The sequence below is a fragment of the Culex pipiens genome, chromosome 2, assembly GCF_016801865.2.
Source record: "Culex pipiens pallens isolate TS chromosome 2, TS_CPP_V2, whole genome shotgun sequence".
Classification (NCBI taxonomy): Eukaryota; Metazoa; Arthropoda; class Insecta; order Diptera; family Culicidae; genus Culex; species Culex pipiens.
The window spans coordinates 48,545,323-48,570,500 of record NC_068938.1 but is presented as its reverse complement, the minus strand read 5'-3'; the positions used below and the strand labels follow the sequence as shown (position 1 = coordinate 48,570,500).

Here is a 25,178-nt window from a genome sequence, read left to right as displayed (position 1 = left end):
AGTTTTAAAAAGTTTTCCGGTTTGTGGTCCCAGAATTTTTTAAAAAATGAGTTTTTTCATCGCGGTTTTTATTTTCTTTTTAAAAGAACAAATTAGATTTCAGCCACCTGTACATGTTACATTGCCACTTGAACGTTGAAAACGTTGCTTAAAAAGAACTATTTAAACATCATGGTGCTCATGTGTCAACATTATTTACCCGATGGAATAACAGTCTGTTCGCTATACATCAAAACAGATGCTTTTAGTATGAGAGTATTGTGTGGAATTGTCTGAGGTCAGCGCTTAGGTACCAGATAAGACAGTATCAATAATGCTCAACCCACGTTAGTTCTTGCGTACCCAAATCTTCTCCACTATCAGCCGGTACTTGACGCGTTATCAGGGGATTCAAGATGAGCTACTTCGAAATTTCAGTAACATTTCGAAAAAGGTTGAGAGTGGAAGTACAGAATGAGCGCTCCAGACAAGCTTGTACCAATTCCAAGTGAGCATTGGCCAGAGTTGAGGGACCTGTATAGAGCGGAGTGGCCAAAACATGAAGTGGCCTTCAATACCATTCAGAACTACATCAACTGGGTTAAGATCGACCCTCGAATCAGGAACCTAGAAGTGGTCAGTTTGAACGGAAGCTGGAGACAGAATGGAACGTATTTGGTTTTGGTTCGTAGATTTAAAGGAAATTTTTGCCTGAACTAAAGTGAGTAAACTGCTTTCGCAGGATCGTAACCAGGTCTTCCCGTACACCTTGGAGGAGTCATGCGATTCTCTGCGGCGAGCATTCCAGCTTCTGGACTGGGACTACAGCCATCTAGTGTGCAGTCTACGCGAATGTCACCGGTTGGCACTGGACGATGTTCAGAAACCGATGCAGCTCGAGGGCAAGCTCGAACACTTCTGGTATCACCCCGCACATTTGTTCTACCTGCCCAAAGAGGAGTGCCTCCGGTTTGAGGTGGACCTCCCAGCGGGATTTCGCTTGGCCAAGCTGGGCATCGAGCACGGGCTGTACGCGAACCGAATTTGGCCCCATCGTAGCGAGGCTTCCGAGTATTTCTTCAAACGGTTAGCCGCTTGGAACGTGTCGATTGGGTTGTTCAACGAATCTGGCGAATTGCTGGCGTGGTGCTTTCAGTGGCCTACCGGGGCTATTGGTCCGCTGGAGGTACATCCGGATCACTACCGGAAGGGTTACGGAACCATTATTGCGAAAGCGATCGCCAAGGAGGTGGCCAAGGCGGGATTCAATTGCTACGGAACCGTACGGGTTGAGAATGAGGCTTCTGGTGCGATGTTTACCAAGTTAGGATTTAGACCTGTTGATTGTCACAACTTTGTTCGTAATAAAGCGAGGAAGCTGTGCGAATGGGCAGATTGATCCCCGCTTTCTCTCTTTGTTAACCTTGCTATGGAAATATTGTTACTTTGTAAAGAAATAAAATATAGACAAGTTGAAATAATGTTTTATTTGCGTGTTGAGGCAATTCAATCTGCCCATTCGCACAGCTTCCTGGCCTTACTCTTCGTATAATGATGATAATCCGTCGATTTAAATCCCAGTTTGGTGAACATCCCGATTGAAGCTGCGTTCGTCTTCCAAACCGTTCCATAGCAGTTGAAGCCCAACTTGGCAACCTCCTTGGCGATCGCCTTGGTAATAATAGTTCCGTAACCCTTCCGGTAGTGATCCGGATGCACCTCCAGCGGACCAATGGCTCCGGTAGGCCAATGGAAGCTCCACGCCAGCAGTTCATTGGATTCGTTGAACAGTCCTACCGATGCATTCCAAGCAGCCAATCGCTTGAAGAAATACTCGGAAGCTTCGTTACGTTGGGGCCACACCCGGTTCGCGTACAGTCCGTGCTCGATACCCAGCTTCTCCAAGCGTAGACCCTCCGGAAGATCTATCTCAAACATGAGGCACTCCTCCTTGGGCAAGTGGAAGAAGAACGCTTCCTTGTACCAGACGGTTTCAATTTGCATCGACCTCTGGACATTAATTAGCGCCGATTGATGCCTGTCACGTATGCTACAGATCACGTAGCTGTAGTCCCAGTCCAAAAGCTGAAATGCACGTATTAATGTGTCGCATGGCTCTTCCAGCGTATAAGCGAAGACTTGATTGCGATCCTATGAAAGAACAGAGGTCAACTAAAACATTTTATGTATCCTTACATAACCTACCACAATCAAATACGTTCCATTCTCCCTCCAACTTCCGCTCAAACTGACCACTTGCAAATGCTTAATCCGTGGATCGATCTTAATCCAGTTGATGTAGTTCTGAATGGTATTGAACGCCACTTCATGTGTAGGCCAATCCACACGGAACTGATCTCTCAGTTCCGGCCAATTTCCACAAGGAATTTGTTCAAGCACGTCCGGAACACTCATCTTGTACTTGTACCCCTAGTGCTGGTTTAATCGCTACTGCTGACCCTCCACATTTTAGTAGTTATTCATGATAAGACAATCAATGGCCTCTCTGAACAGATTTATATGATGAAAAAAGCTTATCTTAACCATTGTCTTATCTTATTGTGAAATACTAACTTGCACAATTTTGAGCCTATAATTTTGCATGGAGCGAAAGCTACTCAAGTTAACATTCCAACGCCCAAGGCTCCAAAAAAGTTGGAACGGTAACTTCAACTCGCTGGTTCTCGGGCATAACTCACCCAATCAAGATGATTCTTTTTTCCAGTGATTTGTTAGGATTTCTAGATGATCTCAATTTGATCTAATCTGTAATTTTTGAGATCAAAAACATCGTTCCAACTTTCCAAAAATTCCGCGGAGGCAGTCTTTTTGAAAAAGTTGGAACGATGTTTTCGGTCACAGAAATAAAAGATTTGTTCAAATCAAGTTCTGCAAAATTTTAGGATTATCTAGACATTCTTACAAATCCCTGGAAACAAGAATCGTCCCGATTGGTTGAGTTATGCCCGAGAACCAGCGAGTTGAAGTTACCGTTCCAACTTTTTTGGAAGGCTTGGGCGTCCGTGTAAGTTGGACATGCGTTGGGCGTTCCAGTGTTAAGCAAAACCTTCACTGTTGGTGGGGAAGTTCACTAAAAATGGCAAAACCAAAAATTTTGCGACTTGTGTGAATTGTGATATTTTTTGAACAAAAAAAACTCACAGTTCCGTTGCTTTTTCACTTTATTCGTACTTCATAAAATCGATGAAAATCTACAACAAATATTACTATGTTAAACAATTCTTTGAACTTAACACTCGCTACCGGTAGAAATAAAACAATTCGCATGCAACCGCGGTAATACATCATGGAACGAAACCAATCGTCCATTCGTTTGCACTTCAAACATAAGTTTGCCCCCATTTCTCGGAGATTCGACGACATACTTTTAAATCAATCTTACTAACTTGCCCTAGGCAGCTAAATTACGGAACTAAAAGTAATGGACGAAACAATTTCTCTTCACTATTCACTGAATATCTTAACGCTGTCTTAAATGCTATCAAAAATGGTTTTTGTATCGAAGATATTGAAGGCGTTTTTCGCTGATTACAACTATTTGTATTCTTAATAGACGGCTAGTGATAATGATTATCCAATAGTACGACATGGAGATTATGAAGTTAACATGATTGACTTTCAATAGTTCATGGATATGGAAACAGCAATAAGCGTGCAACACTCTATTGAGGAATTGTATGGCTCCCTTTCCCTTATACACTGTATATTATTTCAACGTTGAACACATCTGTAACGCGTTGGAAGTCGATCCGCCTCCTCCCTAGTAGATCCAGTTGACCGGCACCCACTGGTGCTCGTGGCTGAGGGCCTCCAGCGCGTCCGTCACGGCCCGGAATGTGACATCAAAGTCCTCGTTGACAATCACCATGTCCAGGTACTTGTCGTACTTTCGCTGCAGCAGGGCACTCTCCTCGACCGCCGAGATGAGGTCGTCGTCCTGGGAGGAAAAAATTCAAATCAGTACTTGCATTGGAAACGAACCTGCATCATCCGAGAATGGTGCATGCGCAGAAAGGATCGCGCGTGCAACGGTCACCGTCACGCGGAGAACGTGCGCTTACCTCGTACAGTGATGCCAGCGATTCCAGGGTCTTGGCTCGGCGCGAACTGAAGCGGATGGAGCTTTGCCGGTCGAACTAGGGAGAAAACACACAAAAAATCGGACACACATTTAGCAGGCGCATGCATTTGGTTAGTTTGTGTGCCATGAAATGTTCATGGTTAAGTCATGTCAACACGACTGGGTCAGAAAAGGGCCACTTTATCAATACCCTTTCAAGCTTGTACAGGCCGTTCATATGAAGAAGATGTTAATCCTAATATGGGTCATTCCTTATTAACTGAGTAAACTTTTCGAAACGACCATCACCGATTTGGACCAAACTATTAAGAGAACGTTCATCTATAGATTAACAGACTTTCTTCTGTTTTCAATTTATAGGAAACTGTCAGAGGAGCGGCCGTGGCTGACTGGTTACGGTGTTCGCTTTGTAAGCGAATGGTTCTGGGTTCGATTCCCATCTGCTCCCAACGAGAAAGTTAAGTACTTAGAATTTGAAATGATGAATATGAACGAAAAATCAAAGTCGCTCAAGGCGGGGTTCGATCCCCCGTCCTTTGGGTTGGTAAGCAAAAATGCTAACCACTAGGCCATGACGACTTGGTAAGCTTGGACTGGAATTAGGAATACTGTTACAGAGAGCGAGTTGTGGCGCTATAACCACGGCAAATAGTGTCCAGGGCATTCGTGGAAATACAATTTCCCATCCCAGAGGGTCCCGGAGTACCAAACCTTCTTAGCATGGTGCTCCCAACATATATAACCAAATCTCGGAGCGTATGGTGGTGTGTCCCCACGCTTCTTCCTCCCCTGTCGATTCAGAATTGTGTTGTTGTTCGAACACTCAGTGCTCAAACTCAACCCAATTACGAGTCATCTCTGCGATACGGCTTTACGCAGTAGGCCTGGCCGCTTTAACGCTTGTGATGTTTCAATGCATTCTAATGCAATGGCGCACTGCAAATGTTAATAAATGACAAGAAGAGTGCTAGGCGTCATCTAACCTAAGGCACTCTCCAGGATCCCTTCGAAAGATTGGCTGCGCTAGGGTCTGATTAGATTAGATTAGATTAGATTCAATTTATAGGAAACTGTCAAAGGAATGCCATAAATAAAATAACTTTGAGATTTAAATTAGCTCAAATGCTCATATCTAGAGTTTTTTGCATAGGTTTTATTAACATATGAAACACAATAGCTTATAGGACCTTTAAAAAAACTCTTAATATGATTATAAACGCAGGAAAATTGTTTTTAAATTGTTATCAATTGATTGGACTTTCAAAACCATACAATTTTTGAAGTTTACCGGAAAAATATTTTTTAGCCCTGACTTTCCGAGCCGGTTTTGAAGGATCGGGGCGACTTTTTATCACCGCAATTTAAAATAATAATTCAAAACATATTTTATGGTCTAAAGTATGAAATATCGAAAAATATGAAATATCGAAATAATCTATTTTTAGACCTTTCAAATCTAAAGCTAAATTTAATAATTTGAAATTATTTTTATTAGAGAGATCAGAAAATGTCACAAAAGTTTTCATTTTAAGCATTTAAAATCGTACCTAGAATCGGACCAATAATTTCCGAAATATCGTCACTTGAAATTAACAGACAAATTAGGTGACACTTAGAAAACATCATTTTCATCGAATCGGGTTCTTTTTAAGGCTGAATCTCTGAAACTAATTGCCCAATATTCATGTTCCAGAGCGAAAACTGTAAGGATTTTGCTCAGCTTTAAAAAAATATTGCCGAGGTGTTTCTCACAACAGAAAAATGTTTTTCAAGCTCAAAAACCTAAAAAAAAAACGAAAAATGTATACTTAAAAGTAACTATAACGTAAAAACTGAACAATTTATGAAATATGTTTAGTACTTTTCGATTGTAAATTAAAATTTGCTATAAACATGAATTTTAACATTGTTTCTTTTTTTTTGTCCACATTTCGATATTTTCCAAACACATTATTTTCAAAAATTCATATCTTTTAAACCAGTATTTGCCTATCACGCACTATTGCTCAAAAGATGTGTCATAGTACTCTAAAACACGTGAAAAATTTCGAAAATAAAAAATACCTATTCTTGGAATTATGTTTATAGAGATAAAAAAATTAAATAAAAATAGGGTTTTTTATCTGTGAGCAATTCCAGCTCAAATCAGGATTTTTTCTGGTACTTTTGTACCCGACCCTCTCCGATTTCAATGAAACTTTGTAGACATGTTATCCTAGGCCTATATAAGTCATTTTTGTGTATATGGAGCCAATAGTACTCGAGAATAACATTTGAGAAGGGCGTAAGGTATTTAAATATTTTAGTATTTTGCAATTTAAAAATTACTGTATCTCGGAGCCGTTGCATCGTATCAAAAAGTGGTCAAAGACAAACTTGTAAATTGGACGGGCTTCCTGATAAAAATACACTGAAACAAAAATACACGCCACTTTTATGTCATTTTTCAATTTTTAAGTTTAAAAGTTAAATTTGAAGGTGATGTCACGATTTTTTTTCGCTCAAAATTTTTGAGGAAATACCCTAAGATGTTACCAAAAGACTGACGAAAAATGCAGGATGGTATGTCTCTCCTAAAAAAATACAAAAATCATTTACTAAAACTGTTTTTTTGAAAAGTAGTCTAAACGTCAAAATTTTTAAAAACCGGTAGTGGGAATCGATTTCCCAGATAATTTTACATAAAAGTCTCCATATTGACCATTGGCCTATGTCCAATCCTTGGGAAGATACAGTGGTTTTAAAAATAAAAATGTTGAAAAAACCGGATTTTTTGTGGTTTTTGGCATTTTTTATATGACAGACTTGGTTTTTCAGTCTCGTAAATATTTTTACCGGAAAGCTCTTCCAATTTCCCATAAGTTTGCCTTTGACAGCTTTTTGATTTATATCGTTTTTATATTCACGTAATCAAATTTACTATCCTGGTTTCTACCACACTGAAAAAAATATTCTATTTTCAGTTATAAGCAATGTAATTAAGCTTATATCTGTAAGCCCTTACATCCAATTGAAATGCTGTCAAAGGCAAACTTATGGGAAATTGGACGAGCTTTCCGTTAAAAATATTTACGAGACTGAAAAATCAAGTCTGTCATATAAAAATTGTCAAAAACTACCAAAAATCTCGTTTTTTCAACATTTTTATTTTTAAAACCGCTGTATCTTCCCAAGGATTGGACATAGGACAATGGTCAATACGGAGACTTTTATGTAAAATTGTCTGGAGAATCGATTCCCACCACCGGTTTTTAAAAATTTTGACGTTTTGACTACTTTTCAAAAAAACAGTTTTAGTAAATGATTTTTGTATTTTTTTAGGAGAGACATACCATCCTGCATTTTTCGTCAGTCTTTTAGTAACATTTTAGGTTATTTCCTCAAAAATTTTGAACGAAAAAAAATCGTGACATCACCTTCAAATTTAAGTTTTTGACTTAAAAATCAAAAAATCTCATAGATGTGGCGTGTATTTTTGTTTCAGTGTATTTTTTTTCAGAAAGCCCGTCCAATTTCCTACAAGTTTGTCTTTGACCACTTTTTGATACGATGCAACGGCTTCGAGATACAGTAATATTTAAATTACAGAATACAAAAATATTTAAATAACTTACGCCCTTCTCAAATGTTATTCTCGAGTACTATTTGCTCCATATGCACAAAAATGGCTTATATAGGCCTAGGATAACATGTCTACAAAGTTTCATTGAAATCGGAGAGAGTCGGGTACAAAAGTATCAGAAAAATTCCTGATTTGAGCTGGAATTGCTCTGTGTTCTTATTTTTTCTGAAAAGGCCTAATCACAATATACAACTTTAGGTCCCAGTACCGAAAAGGAGCTAAAAAAAATATTTTTATGAAAAAAAAAACCTACAACTTTGTCGATGGCACAATATTGGTCAGAAAAATCCTTCTCGAAAAACAGAATTTCATACATTTACACACCCATTATGTAGGACCAGTCCCCAAATTATATGGCTTTTTTTGACATTGAGAATGCATTGACAAAGTTTTGTCCAAATCAACAAATGAAAAATGAGAAATCGCGATTAAAATGCGAGGTCTTTTCAGTGAAACGTTTGTTTCCTCGGTTTAGTTTACCATCCCAAAGTGCCGAAGATTTTTTTTAATTTTTAACAACAGATTTAAGCTTTTTAATCATATTAAAGCATAATTCAATTGCTAAATTGCTGAAATGTTTAAATTCAATCATTCATACAAAATCTGTGTATACAGATTTTTGTGATTTTTGAGATCGAAAAATCTGTATAATACAGATTAATCTGTATATCTGGCATGACTGCACCCCTGATATCAACGAATATCAAAATTTAGGTAAAAGTTTAACATCAAACATAAGTCTCATGCCAAATCACACTTGACACTGATCATCACCACAAATCAACGTTTAAACATATCAACCCAACAAGCTCACCTGCAAACTTCTCTGCGACCCGTGCGCCGATCGACGCTCTGCGTACAACTGCTTCAGCTGTTCCATACCGGGCGACGCCACGAAGATCACGTACGGCATAAACTCGGCACTGTTGTGCAGGATCTTCAGCGCGCTCGGAGCGCAATCGAGGACGCACATTTTGCCTAAAAATAAAATTTGGATTCATTAAATTGAACCAAGATCAAAGACTCAAGTTCGCCTTACCTGACCGGATAATGTCTCGAATCGAGTCCAGATGGGTTCCGTACAGATTTCCGTTGTGTTCGCCAAACTCCAGGAAGCGATTCTCCTTGATTTCCTGTTCCATGTCCTCCCGCTCGGTGAACCAATAGGCTTTGCCACTTTCCTCCAGCGGTCTCGGCGGACGGGATGTATCTACAATTTGAATAATATTTTAGTAATTGTGGATTTTGACGTCTTTTTTAACCCAAATCTTACGTGGCAAAACCGACGCAAACTTGTCCGGGTCGCTGTTGATGAGGCGATTCTTGAGCGTTCGTCGACCCACTCCCGACACCCCGATCAACACCAGCGTTTTCCGCTTGAACGGTGGCATCTTGGTAACTTCCTCGTACAGCATCAGATCGGCCTTGTCGAACTCGCCGTTCTGCTTGGTTTTGTACATGGTTTTGCGTTTCTTCTTGGAAATCTGGAACAAAATTAGAAGATTTTAATTCTGGTCAATCCACGCACTAATTCTCGATCTTACCCTGGTTCCGCATATGCTAATCTTGTGGACAAAGTCCGCCTCCGGGGGCACGTAAGCCTGGCGCCGTTCCTCGAGCTCCTGCGACGGGATCAACCCAATCGGACCATCTTCGCCGGCGTGCCGCGCTTGCCACCAGTTCGGGTCCTTAACGTTGATGATCTGCAGAATGTCTCCGCGCTGGAATGATAGTCCAATCTCCTGGCACGGCAGCAGATTGTCCTCCGTCGGGTCGTAGTCGAAGAGGGCGCGCATGTAGCACTGAAACATTGTGAAGGATTGTTTAGGACGCTTACAAAGATAGACAAAACTTAACGCTACCCTAAACTGGCTCTAATTCGAGGTTAATTTGCTCTCAAAAATCAACTTTCAAAACTAAATCTGTGCAATATTTACAGTACACATTGCAACTCTCCAGCATTTCTGAGAGCAAAACCTCGAAACTACCCTCCACCCTAAAACTGCTACTTAATCGCTAGTCTCGTTAAAAGTTACATACATACAGTTAAACATTGAAGAAGTGCACTTGTTTTAGCCTACAGGTAGAGAAGGTAAGAGGTGTGAGCTCTGTGAGGAAGAACTACTACCGCAGGCTGACCCAGGTTGTGGAGGTGCTTTGAGCGTTAGTATGGTAATATACATTATTGTAACACACAAAATTGCACACGGAAATCACTCGGTGTTGGTGATGATCGTCTTGTTAATCAGTATTTTGAAGTTGCCATTTTAGAGCAAAAATCAAATAACAACCAGAACAAAATAAAACTAATATTATTGTAACTATTTTTTTTTAAACCAAAACAGCAGAAACTTACAAAAAGGTATACTAAACATTCAAAAACTCAAAATACATAGTTAACGCTGAATTTGGATTACATATTTTTGATTTCCAGAAAAAAAACTATACTGAACTGAACTGAATGCAAAAAATACAGATAATTTTAACCTTATTAAAAACATATGCCAATGGATAGGTTTGATGAATAAAATAAAACATTTTTTAATACACTAACAAATCAAATTTATGGCTAATTTCTTGGAGATTTGGAAATACCATGTCAACCAGCGTTAGAAAGTTTTTTAAACTTTATTTCATGCAATATTTCCAAAAACAATTTAAAAAAGGATATTAAACCATTTATCAGATCATCGCAGATAGGGGGAGAGGGGGTAATATGCACCCGGGGCAAAATGCACCCCCTGCTTTTCTCGGTATTGGAAAGAATTTTCCAGGAAAAAAAATCATGGAAATTGGAAGCTTAACACTGTAAAACCATGCTGGAAAAAATAAGCATCGTACGATAAAAACAGCTAAAGTTATTGGCAAATCTTTAAAATTTTGTGTTTTGATCTAATTTTCATTAAACTTTCAATATGATTTGTGGACAATAGAAAAAAGCATTTATTGATAATGTAAGTGTTAAGTTATATAGTTTCTACCATAATCTTCATTATTCTATAGATAGATGAGTCCAAAAACATTAAAAAATGTATTTTTAATTGAATTTTATGCAAAAAGCGCGGTCGGGGCAAAATGCACCGCTGTGAAGCTCCTTAGTAAAAACAGTGGTGTCATCTAGTGATGACTAGTGAAAACTGGTTTTACCCGGTGCATTTTGCCCCCTTGTTGTGGTGTATTTTGCCCCGTTGTTGTAGTGCGTTTTGCCCCAATGTCGTGGTGCATATTGCCCCACATGATTGTTTGATATTATTTTTTTTAGAAATTTGCTATTTTTAAGCAATTTTGAGAGTTTTTAACACTTTTTTTACATGGATGACGAAGAATAATATTTGTTTTAGAATATCTAACAAAATTCTTCCACCGAAATGCTGTTATGGATGAGAAATCACAGTTTTCCCTTAGGGGGTGCATATTACCCCCACTCCTCCTACACGGTGGGTAAGAAGGGGATTATTATGCGACTTGCATGCACCTCGGAAATTCTTTCTGGAGGTTGTTGAGGGGACTATTCTGAGTTAGAAAAATCAACTTCCAAAATATTCTGTCGGTGAAAACTGATTTTATCTCGATTTGAAGTTAAAAAACCTAATATATCACCTAAAAACTCAAAAATTCTTCTAAAAACTCGGTCTATCTCTGGACAAAGATGTACATTTTCATCTAGATATCAATTTTTAGTTCACAAAATATATTACTGACATAGTACACCTTAAATCGATCCATTACTTGAGTCCCAGCGTCATCAGGAGGTGTAAAATAATGTTATTTCTAAAAAAATATTTTCAATTTGCTCTGGTAAATAAACTGTCATGTCTGAATTCAAAAACTAATGTTGTAGAATTGTTGCAAACGAAATGAAGAACAATTTTGCAGAACAAAGTATGACATTTTATCCATTTAAAGTAAAGTTATGTCTATTTTAGTGGGAAAATTTCTACCAATTTTCAAAATTCTTCGATATTTAACTCATGCTTGTTAAAAACAGCTACTATGATCATACTCAGGAGGATGTAACAAAAATTATAATTTGACGGTCATTCAGGGGCTGGTTACGGTGGGCATACTGAGCTAAAATTCCAAATATGAGCTTGATTGAACTTAACAGGAGCTGGCGTTTTGCATTTCAATTTTTAATGTGATCTAACTCGTAGAAAACACTTTTTTTCAAAAATGTAGATTTTTTGTCACTTTGGCCACTGAAGCGTTTATTTTAAACATCATTGGCGTGTAGGACAAATCCTTGCAGATGTTTTGGTATATAGTATATTGAATTGAAGCACTGTGGAGCTCTGTACAGGCCTTCAATTTATTTTTTTATTTTTAAGAAAAACGTCTCAGCAGAAAACATAAGCGTAGCGCCATTTAATTTTGCTCAAAACTTCAATTTTATATAGGTCAAAACATCTGCAAGGACCTGTCCTACACGCCAATGATGTTTAAAATAAACGCTTCAGTGGCCAAAGTGACAAAAAATCTACATTTTTGAAAAAAGTGTTTTCTACGAGTTAGATCACATTAAAAATTCAAATGCAAAACGCCAGCTCCTGTTAAGTTCAATCAAGCTCATATTTGGAATTTTAGCTCAGTATGCCCACCGTAACCAGCCCCTGAATGACCGTCAAATTATAATTTTTGTTACATCCTCCTGAGTATGATCATAGTAGCTGTTTTTAACAAGCATGAGTTAAATATCGAAGAATTTTGAAAATCGGTAGAAATTTTCCCACTAAAATAGACATAACTTTACTTTAAATGGATAAAATGTCATACTTTGTTCTGCAAAATTGTTCTTCATTTCGTTTGCAACAATGCTACAACATTAGTTTTTGAATTCAGAAATGACAGTTTATTTACCAGAGCAAATTGAAAATATTTTTTTTAGAAATAACATTATTTTACACCTCCTGATGACGCTGGGACTCAAGTAATGGATCGATTTAAGGTGTACTATGTCAGTAATATATTTTGTGAACTAAAAATTGATATCTAGATGAAAATGTACATCTTTGTCCAGAGATAGACCGAGTTTTTAGACGTATTTTTGAGTTTTTAGGTGATATATTAGGTTTTTTAACTTCAAATCGAGATAAAATCAGTTTTCACCGACAGAATATTTTGGAAGTTGATTTTTCTGACTCAGAATAGTCCCCCTAACAACCTCCAGAAAGAATTTCCGAGGTGCATGCAAGTCGCATAATAATCCCCTTCTTACCCACCGTGCCTACTATGTTTCGGGGATGATCAAGCTTGGCCATTTTATTGGTAATTTGGTAATTCTTGAGAATGGTGACCGATTTAAAATTATCAGTTAAGTGCCTTTCAATTGCAAATATGATTTTACAGTTAAAAATAAGGTAATTTTTCCTTTTTTTACAGCTTTCAAAAATATTGATTATTTCGAAAAAATGGCAACACTTTCAAATGATTTTTTCCCAGCTTCTGCCATAGCTTAAAAGATGGCATTTTTTTGTCATTTAGAACGTATTCATTATTTTTTGTGTGTGAAAAGGGCATTTTTTATTCTGAGAAGTCCTATGCCGCAGACACCAAATCAATCAGAAAGTCCGTTCGCAAGAAAAAAGTTTTTGAATAATAGCAATTTTGTATGGACAACTGCCATTGTATTGAGGCTTGTATGAAGAAATCAATGAGGCAAAATGGCTTATTTTAGACATAAGTCAATTGCAATTTTTTTTGCAAATTTCCAAAAGATCAGGATCACAAAAAATATTGCAAACAATTAAAATTTTCATTGTAAAAAGCTTATACAATTGATACATTGTAGTTTTGAAGTTTCAATCAAATAGGGCACCAGAGCTGTTAAAAATATCAAACATTCAGTTCTAAGCGACAATATCCCCCCCTCGTGTTCATTCATTGCGGTTTTCTGAGCAAACAAAAGAATCTTTGGTAAGTGTTAGTGAACGAGAAAGAGAAAGGCTGATAGCTGACAGAGACTGCTCTTGTTGGCAATTACGAGATAAGAGAACTCACAAGCTATTGTGACGGTCGCTATACCTTCTGATATGTTGGTGTCGGAATCGTCAAATGATAGTTTTTTTCTATCACTCATTCACAACACTGTTGAACTTTGAAATAAAAACATCAGACAAAAAAATATTTTCATAATTTGATTGATATTTGGAAAATTGTCGGTACTAGCATTCCTTCATTAACATTTTGAAAATGTTGTGATGCATTTTATTTAAAATTTAATAGACTTGAAATTTTAAATTTTGGTTCGAAAAGTTTCCATTTTCGTCAATTTTCGCAAATCCACATTTTTTCTAAAAAGCATAACTCCGCGCTTTTTCAACTGCTTTAGCTGTCTCGGACGCAAATAAAAGGTGATCTAGGTAAACTACCTTTCAAAGAAAAAAGTTTGAGGACCGAAAAATTCAGCCTAACATCTGAAAAGGTCGTATGAAACTTTAGAATGCAGTTTAGATGGTGTCTGAACCAATATTTTTATCAGATTCCTTGAGAAATTTTACGAAACACACTTAAAAATTGTAGGAATTCATTAACAGGATTCCAAGGTATTATTTAAAAAAAAATAAAAACTGGAGTTTTGACACGCCGAGCGCAAAAACGCGAAAAAACTGCTTTTTTTACTAAAATTTCGATAACTTTAAAATTTAAGCAATGACCTAAACTTTTTTGGGTACAACAATTTTCGTAGTTGAAAGACTCAACCCGATCCGCTAAAAAAATGATTATATCCGTAAAACAATTCCAGACAAATCACCATCTTCCATATTTTTTTTTGCATTTTTGGTGTTTAAAAACGAGGGCTTTATAGAAAGATATTTTTAAAAACACAAAATATGTCAAAGATAAGCCTTAACTATTAGAATATATTATAAACTCAACAAGATATGAAAACATAAAACAAGAGAAATAAACCAATAAGTTGAATTAAAAGCATCTCAAAGCAAACAAATTTCAAGCAAATCACAAGCAAACTAAACTAGCACCCACATGCAGAAACTAAAACTAACACACACAAAAAAACTTGTAATAAAAACACTCCAACTTACCGTCAGCTTCTTCCCCGCCTCTAGATTTTTCCCACTCTTTACCTGTCCACCGGCCATCATGATCCGGGCGGATTTCATCTCCTCCTCGATGCTCGGCCCAATCTTGAGCGTTACGGACTCCTTGGCACGGGAGATTTCAGTCTGTAGCTCTTCGGGCGTCGTCACCGCCGACCCGTTCACCTCCAGGATCACATCGCCCGGGTGGAGCAGCCCCTGCCGATCGATCATCCCGCCCGCAATGATCCGTGCCACGACCAGCTGGTTGTGCTCGTCCACCTCCACAGTCAGCCCGAGCGGCTCGTTCGGATTCCGCCGGATGCCGACCATCTTGATCGTTTCCCCGGGCATCCCGCCGCCACTTCCCGTCGCCGTCGTCGTTACCGCCGAGGACACCAGCGAAGAACCACCACCGCCGCTATCTACCACCGTGGAGTCGTCGAAACCTCCGTTCGACTGGCTACTTCCTCCGGGCGATGACTGGGCGTGCTTGAGCTGCTCAACGGTGACTTCGCCGACCTCGTCGTGCGTTTCGACCAGCGCCCGGAAGTGCGGATAGCGGAATATCCGAGCTAGCTCTCGGGCGTGCGGGTTCCGCGACAGGCTGCACCGATCGATGACCTCCCGCAGCAGGGGGATGTTGTGGAGTCGGACCGGCTTCAGCGGGGGCGCGACGTCTTCGAGCTTGTCCTGGATCTGTGAGGGGGAGAGTAATGCGTAGAACGCCGAATTAGTTAAACAGTCGTAAAACTGGGCGGGGTCAAGGTGACCCCCATTACACAAATTTTGAAGATAGAGAGACCTTAATTGCGCGCTACGATCTGGTCGCGATGGGATCTCCGAAACAATTGATCGCGGTGACACCTCGCTAAATTGCTGACTTAGACACGGGCACTGTGTTGACTTAGCGCATGTGTGTAGTCGGTATAAGTCAGCGTGTCTGGTGTACAGAGCTGGTTTGGAGGGGCAGCCAACTGGCACGAAAAACAACAACCCAGCTTTTGCGCTATCGGCGTGAGGTGAGTCACGCCGTACAGAATCTTGCGAGGGAGGTTTAGTAGTAGGGAAACAGTACGAACAGTCTCGGAATGAGTCGATTGTGGTGCGGGAGATTCGTTGGAAATATAAGTTGATTGAATGAAAACAGTGGTGGTGCGGTTTTGTCAACTAAGTTGAATGTTCCATAATCAAATATTTGTACACTCCTACAAAAAAATCAAATTATTCGCTATACAGCATTGCCTTGGCGTTCTCGATTGCACGATTCCTACTCGAAACTAAGTGTCCGACGCAGCGATGGAATAATCATCATCAAAAGAAAATCTCTGGACGTTCATCAAGAGAAAAATCCGAAAGGAGCATGGCTCTCCTCTCTCGCTCACGAAAGATCGGTAAAAAGAATCTAAAAAATCATCATCTTGATTATTCGGTGGAATATCCTTTTCACTACTACACTTGCAAGTGTAACGTCACACGTCGAGAAATGACCTGTCACATTTTGTAGATGGGCAATGTGTGTAAACAAAGTGAAATAAATATTATTAAGTGGTGCTGACAAGGAAATTCACAAAAAATCATCAGCAGATTGATTTTCTTGGGTAATTTCGGGAGCGATTTTCTTTTGCGTGATTTGCCTCTTCTCTTTTTCGCGGGTGAAAAAGTTCGCAAGCGAAATTGATTTTTTTGCGATTATTCCATCCCTGGTCCGACGGCTTGATTATTGAGGCAATTGCAAACCTCTTTTTACACCTTAGCTTCCATTCACCCCGGGATTCGAACTGACGACCTTTGGATTGTTAGTCCAACTGCCTACCAGCGCTCCACCGAGACAGGACCCAGGGAGACGACTCCTGCACCTGGACTGAGCTAACGACCTAACCTTTTTAGGTTAGTCCGGGGCCAACATTTACTTCCCGTCCGACGGAAGGCGTGATCAGACAAATCTCGTCTCGAAAAATGCCACGGGGACCTTCTGGGATCAAACCCAGGCCTACGAATACTCTTAATATTTTAAAGAAGTTCTCTTGAGTTTAAAATGCAAGCTTCAATTCAAACGAAGACTAACAATAATCGTGATCAATGCCAATTTCATGAAAACTCGTCATTTTGTTGATTTCAGCATTCAAAGTTCAATTTTTTGATAGATCTTTTTAAAAGTTACAATATCAAAAATTCTAAACCTGGGGTTATCAGAAGAGAAAAAAAAAACAATTTCTAAAAAAATGAAGAGAAATACAGCTTCTTTTCAATTAGGCATAGCATTAGTCCAATAATTATTCATGTGTTGAAAATAGTTTTAAAATTAATAGTTACGGCACAAAATAATTTCTTTTTTTGGATAAGCCTGTTGCAGAAATTTTTTAAAGTTAAAAGTTGAGCACCCCTCCAAAAACGGTCAGAAAAATCGAGGGGAAAAAGATATTAAAAAAAATTCAGCATTTCTATTTAATTTCAACTACAATCAATAATTTAATGTTTTTGTTAATTTTTCCTTGTATAGAACCGCATTTTCCCACATATATATTTCTTTAAAACTTAGAATTTTTGAAAAGTTATGATTGCAAACCGACTGTATTGCTATAAATTGCATTTTCCTGCCTTTTTGCATTGATGTATTGACTTTCTGAAAACAATCATTGAAAAATACTAGGCCTTAGCCAGAAGTTAGTATTATATTTGATAACTCTTCAAATTTTTCATTGCCTGCGGTTTCGTACGGAATTTGTTAATGGCAATAATATTTTTTCTTATTTCCTTGTCTTTTTTAATTTTTGAGGATAATTGGGCAGTTTTCCGGGTTGGTATTTGTTTAAAGTTAATTGTCCACTGTTCTTTTCAAATTTCTTGAAAACAAATTTGCCCAATAAAAGAGTTTGGGTGAATGGAACAAGACAAGGTCATTTGATATCCAATGAACTGATATTATTTTCAGTCTCAGAGAACTGGTCAGTAAATCAAATTACTGGCGTTTATTGATAATGTGTACTTAATAAACATTTTCAGAGCTGCAAAAAAAGTGCTCAACCTGCGAAAATTAAAAAAAAACTTAATTGCTTGCTGTACAATTTTTACTTTATTTTTTCACTTTTTTATAAAATAATCGAGTTTAATGTTTTGGTGACGATCCTTATTTTTTAAATACTTCAAAAACAATATACCTTAATCAATGCTGAGCATTTTCAATTTTATTTTTTTAAATAAAAGAAGAACTAATATTTTCCCTCCAAATTTATCAAAAGTATGTTAATGAAGCTTCATATCCGTTTCTATAAGAAGTCTAAAAATGATTGAAATCTTAATTTAAAAAATGTGAGAAAATATAAAAAAGTTCAAGATCCTAAAATGACTTGCTTTAACACATTGTGTCCTTAAAAAACAGTTGAACCAGATAAAAATAAACTTGAAATTGGTTGTACCAAATTATTCAAAGCTGCCACATAACACGCCTTTAATTTTATCACAGACAAACGTAAATCATTGATCAACATTAGCAAAAGGTCACCAGTTACTTAGCACTAGAGCCATCTAGTTGTGAAAGCAACTTTCATACGCGTGTGAATTGTCTTTTGCAAGCAGAACATAACCAAACTTTTTGGCACCCTCAGCAAACGTCAAATCAATGCAAATTGCTGACGGATCTTGTTCCGGATCTCTCCCGGAAAGGATCCGGTAGCAATTTTTCATGGTTTGACGTTGGCGGAGGGTACTAAAAAAAAGGTAAACACATCACTTCGTGCATCGGTCAATAAACTGTGGTGAATTCAAATTGGCCGTGGTGAGTTTTCTGATCACTTAAATTGACCGTTAAGTAGATTTACGCCTGTTTGTGTTTCTTGAGAGGAGTTCGAATCTTGGGGTGGAAGGGAGCTAGGTGTAAAAAAGTTTTTTCGGGTATAAATTATCCACTACATGTGGGTTGTAGTGCTTTGACTTATTGTCAGTGTTTTTTTCAGGTTCTACAAAAATGTTTGTTCCAAATAATTGTTGAAATTTCGATGAAACAAAAACATTTAAAAATTGCATAAAACATAAAAAATAATCTCAAAACAAAACAACAATATTAAATTGATGTGCGTCATATCTAGAAAAAAAAGCTTCATTAGTTCACCCGATTCCAATTTTCTCCCCAAAACCAATCCGTGATTTCGCGTGTCTAAGCGCACTTAATCACAACAGTTAAGTTTTGCGTTTTTTTGCTCCTCTCCACCACTAAACAAAGCAATTTTCCTTTCCACTCTTTGCGTTCCACGTTTGTCAAGTATTTTTGCGGACGCGATGATTTCGATTTCGATCGCGGCGAAACTGAAGTTTAAATCCACGCCCATCTTATAGAAATAAAAAAAAAGAAAATTGTGTTTTTTGTTGGTGAGTGTTGCACGCGATTCAGTTGAGATTTAATCAAGAAATTGAAAAACTTTAAACTGCTTTTTTCGCATGATCGCGCTTAAACACGCACTTCAAAGGTGAATCACACATAAATTTGAGAGGATTTAAACTTAATTTAGAACCAACTTGTAAGCGTGCCACATGTCATCACGTCTTCTAAAATCACAACGGAAATCCTTTCCTTATCTAAATCTCAATCTCAACAACCATTAAATTAACAAATTATCCCTCTTCTACACAAAAGCCGAGACGACCTTCATCAACATCCTTTGGAGCTCCCTTATAAGAGCACCCAAAATAGAGAACCAAAGAGGAAGGTGACGATTAGAGCAATTAATCACTCCCAGGAAGGGCAAAGGGCAAAAGGGAAAGGATTTATTTTTTGTTGCCTTCTTTTACAGGAAGATTCTTCTAACTCGAAATTAACTCCTTCCTCTCCGCTCCGCAGTAATGAAGGTCGAATACTTTGTTAACACCTTTTTTTCGACTTTATTTTGAATCTTTTCTCTTTTATATTTTTTACTGCTTTTTACGTTTAGATGATGAGCACCTAATTAACGACCGGTCATCATCTTAATTTTCTGTGGTTGAAGGAAAACCAGGGTGGATATAAAGAATATTATGTATTTTATAACAAAATAAGTTGACGGAATAATGAACTAATAACTTTTTTTCTGCAGTTTAAACTTGAACTAAACAAAATAATAAGTACCACCCTAAGAAAATTCTTCCCACAGTCGCGCCATATGAATTGAATTTTCTATTTCTTTTCCTAATTAAAAACCCACATCCACTGGCGGTTATTGCACCACGCCAAGCCGCGTTGCTCTCAATCGCTTCATTCATTCAGCTCGCTCTTTACAACTCAGGAAGTAAATAATTCCTACAACGGCCAACTTACTTGCCCTTTCACTATCTCGGATTGCTTCAAGGGAGCAGCAGTCACTTATTCACTTTCTCGCAGACGTTTGAATCGTGAGTGTGAGAATTGACCAATCGCGGTACTTGAAGGGATTCAATCGATTTCTAGCATGAATGGTTGAATTACAAATCGAAACTCTACTCGTCAACTGAGCGCTTTTTGGAAGACACTTTGGACACCTCGCACCGGAAAGGGACGTGCACAAGCGGTGAGCTACGGAACAAGACTAACCAATCTGGTGGGCATTTGGAGTCTCACTTCAACTTCTGAAATGAGGGAGGAGGCAGTGCCCAAGTGCCCGATAGTAGGTCAGAAAACAAACTATTTAGCAAAGTGATTTCGTGCAGCAACAATTTTGCTTAATGTGAGTTGGGAGTTGTTGTTGAATACTTCCAACTGAATAAGCTGGTACAAATTGTTTGAAAACAATTCTAATAATGTAAATTGAAATTCAGTTAAGAGCGAGTTTTTCACCAATGTGTAACAGGTCGTATCGAGGTGCTCCGATTTGGATGAAACTTTCAGCGTTTGTTTGTCCATACATGAGATGAACTCATGCCAAATATGAGCCCTCTACGACAATTTTTCCAATCAAATTTACAACTCCAATACTTCTAACTTACGTGAAATTGTCCGAGGATTCCGAATATGACAAAATTGAGACCAAAAAGTGCCGCTATGGAGGCCAGCAGGGTAAAAACTAACGATGTAAATTATTTGTTGTAGAAAAATCGAAAAACTATGAGAAAAACTGCGATTGGCCAAAAAGTTAATACCATAGGCTTATAGTCCATGAAATTGCCTATCATTTGATCTATAGGAGTATGGGTGTTGGAGGTTGTTGCAAAATGATATTAAGGTTTTAAAAAAATCCATTATTGACAGTAATTTGCAAAAGCTAAGAGAAAAAGTCAAACCAATTCTGGATGTCTATGTCACATTTTGAAGTGCTTCAAAAGACCTTTCGAATGCATCTAAGAGAGTTGGAATTGATGAAGTTTTACGGAAATGCGAGCAATCTCAGATTTTTTATGTTTTTTTTTTGACCTCAAACTTCAAAGCCCGTTTTACTCCACTTCCCTTTGTCGTAGAGGGCTCATATTTGGCATGAGTTCATCTCATGCATAGACAAACAAACGCTGAAAGTTTCATCTAAATCGGAGCACCTCGATACGACCTCTAGAACAAATCGGGCAATATTTACAAATACTGCCTCTTAACAGTTATTCAAAGCGGTCGGCCAGAATTGTTTGTCCTGCGCAGATTGACTTTTTTGGAAGCAACTTGTCGATATCATACACAGTATTTTTTGTGAATTTGGAAGGTGTAATTCTGGAAGGATGAATATAACCACTTTTATGATGTAATATTACCTCAATATAGACTGAAAAGTGAAATTCCTCACTGAGGTAAGGCTATAATCCTGCTCTAAAAATGAGCTTTGTAAAAAAAACGTCGTAGAACAACCTTCATGTATACATATCGACTCAGAATCGAAAACTGAACAAATGTCTATGTGTATTTGTGTGTGTATGTATGTATGTGACCAACAAACTAGCTCATGTTTCTCGGCACTGGCTGAACCGATTTGACCCGAACCTGTTGCATTCGACTTGGTTTAGGGTCCCATAGATCGGGTTTTATACAGATTGAAGTTTTGATAAGTAGTTCAAAAGTTATGTATAAAAATGTGTTTTCACATATATCCGGATCTCACTTAAATGTATGTAAACTATGTCCGGATCCACCATCCCACCCATCGTTGGTTAGGTCATCAAAAAAACTTTCCATCGAGTTCAAAACATTGAAGATCTGGCAACCCTGTCTCGAGATATGGCCACTTAAGTGACATTTATGTACTTTTTTAAAGCTGAATCTCATTTAAATGTATGTAAACTATGTCCGGATCCACCATCCAACCCGTCGTTGGTTAGGTTATCAAAAGACCTTTCCAACGAGTTCAAAATATTGAAGATCTGGCAACCCTGTCTCGAGATATGCCCACTTAAGTGATATTGATGTACCTTTTGGAAGCCGGATCTCGTTTAAATGTATATAAACTATGTCCGGATCCACCGTCCCACCCATCATTGGTTAGGTCATTAAAAAACCTTTCCAACGAGTTCAAAAGAGTAACATTACTCAAAAAATAGGTAATATTTCAACATTCTAAAATTCAACTTTTTTTCTGTGTTAAATAAGTCACACTTTCAACCTTACAATTTTCTTGATTTTTAAGAGTTCCAATGCTTTTTAAATATCAGCCTGCCTTTAGGCGGGGTTGGGTTGCAAAGTGTTAAGAAGGAATTTTTTGATAGATTTGGTGTCTTCGGCAAAGGTGTAGGTTGCTATTAGGACCATTCGGTAAAAAGATACCCGAAAAAACTTTATCCGTTTTTTAAATAACTTTTTATCACAAAAACTAGCTTTATCCCCTTAGTCTTTTTTTATTTATTTACTTATTTTAGTAGACAATAATTTCAAATTTTTGAGCGAAACTGTATGACGGACGTCAGCAAAGTCATAATTATTTGAAATAAATGTTAATTTTGAAATTCACTGTAAAATGCTATAAAAATCATTTTTAAATGTAACATTGCATTTGGGATACAAAAATCTTTTTGTATTTTTTCGGTTAAAATTTACAGTTTTATTTTTATTTTTGTATGCTGTGGGTATATTCATCGACTATTGATTTTTTTTTTGTTAAAATCTGAGCAATTTTCTTTTTTTTTTTGGCATTGTTGATTCGACCTTTAGTTGTTGAGATTGCAGATATACTGCCCCTGATCGCATAAATGTCCCATATGCATTTTCATCGATTTCGAGTTATTGATGCAGTTTTGTTCAAAATTGTGTGCTTTTTCAAAAGAGCCTATAACATCCAATACTTTGTTCCAGAAATCCGGAGGAAATCCAGTTTTTTCCCGAAAACTTAATACGTAGCCTTATGTATGGGACAAACTTCAAGTGCATTTTTCTCAGCTTGCTGTTTTTGCAAGACATTTATGCGAACATGGGCAGTATAATAGTTACGAAAAAATAGTTTTTCTAAGTGCTACTAATTCGGTCTTAAATTATTGATCAATGATATTTTGAATACTTTTGATTCGAGTTTTTGTGAAACTCGTTTGAAATTTTCTTAACCTTTTGGAAAAAATAATTTCAGATTTTGAAAATCCCGACTGGCTCTTAAAAAGGGCCGTTTATTAAACGATTTTTTAGAACTGCTATAGTTTTTAAAAGTAAAGCGATGATAAAATAATTTCGCATTTTGATTATTTTATTGAAATCAACTAAGTGTAATTAAATTATTTCCATGTATATTTTCAAATTTAAAACATTTAATTTTTTATTTTAAAACATCTCAAGATAATTTATGTTTTAACAAGTTTTCAATCCTAATAAATGATATAAATAAATAAAAACAGACCTCAATAATGTTTTAATAAAGTATTCTGACACTATTAGAGCGTCCAATTTCCCGGGGTTACAAATTTCCCGGGAAACGGGAAATTTTCAACCAATTTCCCGGGAAATCCCGGGAATTCCCGGGAAATTTAAATTTATTGAAAATTGTTTTGCTCTTAGTTCTGCTGCAACTTAGTTGTTTAGAACAGCGACTGGAAGGCTATAACATGTATGAAGATCAATTAGCAGCTTAACTGCATGTAAATAATCATAAAACTGCAATAATTTTTTTTTCTTATTTTATAAGCTCCAATAGTACAATAAGTCAAAAAATAATGTCATTTTTTTAGCAAGGTAATTGGACAGTGAGTAGTGGAACAGCATCTAATTCCGTCGTACATCTTATGTAGGCAGGTCAGCAATTTGACGTTCAATTACAACTCACTGAAGGCGATTTCAACTGAAATAGAGTGATAAATAGCTCAATAAGAAGTGACCAAGCAAGTTACTTTTAAAAGTTTTGCAAAATTAGTTGTTTAAATGGAAAAAATTGCAAATTGGATGGAGTTAGGAGCGAGTGCTTAACCTGCGAAACCTACGAGAATTTCCCCTAAAATGAATCCATACTCCACAATCATACAAATTATTTTCTTGCCTCTGTGACCAGTAAAAGAGAGCGTGGTTTGATACAAAAGGTTGAAAAAAAAACATGCAGAAATTATGTTATTCATGACAAATAACTTTTCTAAAAAAGTCATAATGGTTTCAGTTCATGGAAAAAATAGCAAAGCGAAAATCAAACTCCTCTTGTTTGTTTACTTCAAACAAATCAATGTTTTTAAACATTTGGAATTAACATCATGTCACAATCAGTCTTACATGTTTTGATATTTAACCTTCTAATACCTATTGTTACACCAGTGCTCCATTTTTCTTTTTCTACATATTGTAATTTCTTGCATACCAGGTATTTAACGAATTGAAATAATTCTTCCTGCACAAAATTATTTTAAAAATGTAAAGATACCAATTTGATTTTCAACTCATTAGATCATAGTAAACAAAAACGTAAAAATTCTCAATTTAATATATTTTTTATGAAATAACTCCTTCAAAAATTAGAATTATCAGATATCAAAGTGTCTGATAATCTGATTAATTGTATATGAGCTATAAAAAAAATAATTTAACAAAATCATCTTCATTTATTTTTCTCTGAGCATATTAAAAAATGGTTCGAAAATGTATAGAAAATGTGTACTTTTGCTTAAATTTCGGGAATTCCCGGGAAATTTACAAATTTCCCGGGAAACGGGAAATATATTTTTTCGGGAAATCCCAGGAATTCCCGGGAATTTTTTCCCGGGACGGGAAATTGGACGCTCTAGACACTATTCTTTAATTTGAGACAATCTAAAGTTTTTTTGTTTTATGTCTGTTTTGTAATTCAAAAATTCGCTAAAGTTCACAAGGAAATTTAAAATTATTTTCTTTTTTCTTTTTCCGTAAAAAAGGTGGCTGGGAATAATGCAAACAATCAAAAAAACATAAACCAAAAAAAGATATTTGTTAAGCCAAAGTTTTGTAAAACCATTTTTCATTACGGAAGGTTTGATCTAGGCTAGAACTTTTCCCTACCTTTGATAGGCCATAGAATAACAAATTAAGTCCGTAGACAATATTTTTTTCAACACATAGCTGAAATGACCCCGAATC

The 25,178-nt window shown here is 37.1% G+C and overlaps 3 protein-coding genes across 7 annotated transcripts in view; 1 reads left to right on the top strand and 2 right to left on the bottom strand.

The window, feature by feature from the left end:
• Positions 1 to 376: 376 nt before the first annotated feature.
• Positions 377 to 1,378, top strand: LOC120421941 (uncharacterized). The gene is made up of 2 exons (XM_039585249.2): positions 377 to 663; positions 722 to 1,378. The coding sequence occupies exons 1-2, from the start codon at positions 454 to 456 to the stop codon at positions 1,376 to 1,378; spliced, it is 867 nt and encodes a 288-aa protein (XP_039441183.1). The 5' UTR covers positions 377 to 453.
• A 101-nt stretch (positions 1,379 to 1,479) lies between these two features.
• On the bottom strand, positions 1,480 to 2,412 carry LOC120421939 (uncharacterized). The gene is made up of 2 exons (XM_039585247.2): positions 2,185 to 2,412; positions 1,480 to 2,130 (listed from the first exon to the last, which is right to left on the bottom strand). The coding sequence occupies exons 1-2, from the start codon at positions 2,392 to 2,394 to the stop codon at positions 1,486 to 1,488; spliced, it is 855 nt and encodes a 284-aa protein (XP_039441181.1). The 5' UTR covers positions 2,395 to 2,412; the 3' UTR covers positions 1,480 to 1,485.
• A 731-nt stretch (positions 2,413 to 3,143) lies between these two features.
• The window catches only part of LOC120421944 (protein PALS2), a 69,777-nt gene continuing 47,742 nt past the window's right edge, over positions 3,144 to 25,178 (bottom strand). For 3 of the 5 annotated variants that reach the window (XM_039585250.2, XM_039585254.2, XM_039585253.2), the window contains 7 exons: positions 14,747 to 15,439; positions 9,248 to 9,505; positions 8,977 to 9,187; positions 8,743 to 8,913; positions 8,518 to 8,681; positions 4,062 to 4,136; positions 3,144 to 3,937 (listed from right to left, as the gene is read on the bottom strand). In XM_039585250.2, the coding sequence (XP_039441184.1) occupies positions 3,761 to 3,937; positions 4,062 to 4,136; positions 8,518 to 8,681; positions 8,743 to 8,913; positions 8,977 to 9,187; positions 9,248 to 9,505; positions 14,747 to 15,439 (1,749 nt within the window). In that variant the 3' untranslated portion in view covers positions 3,144 to 3,760. The remainder of the gene's footprint in view (positions 3,938 to 4,061; positions 4,137 to 8,517; positions 8,682 to 8,742; positions 8,914 to 8,976; positions 9,188 to 9,247; positions 9,506 to 14,746; positions 15,440 to 25,178) is intronic. The other 2 variants (XM_039585251.2, XM_039585252.2) reach the window with 2 other exon arrangements.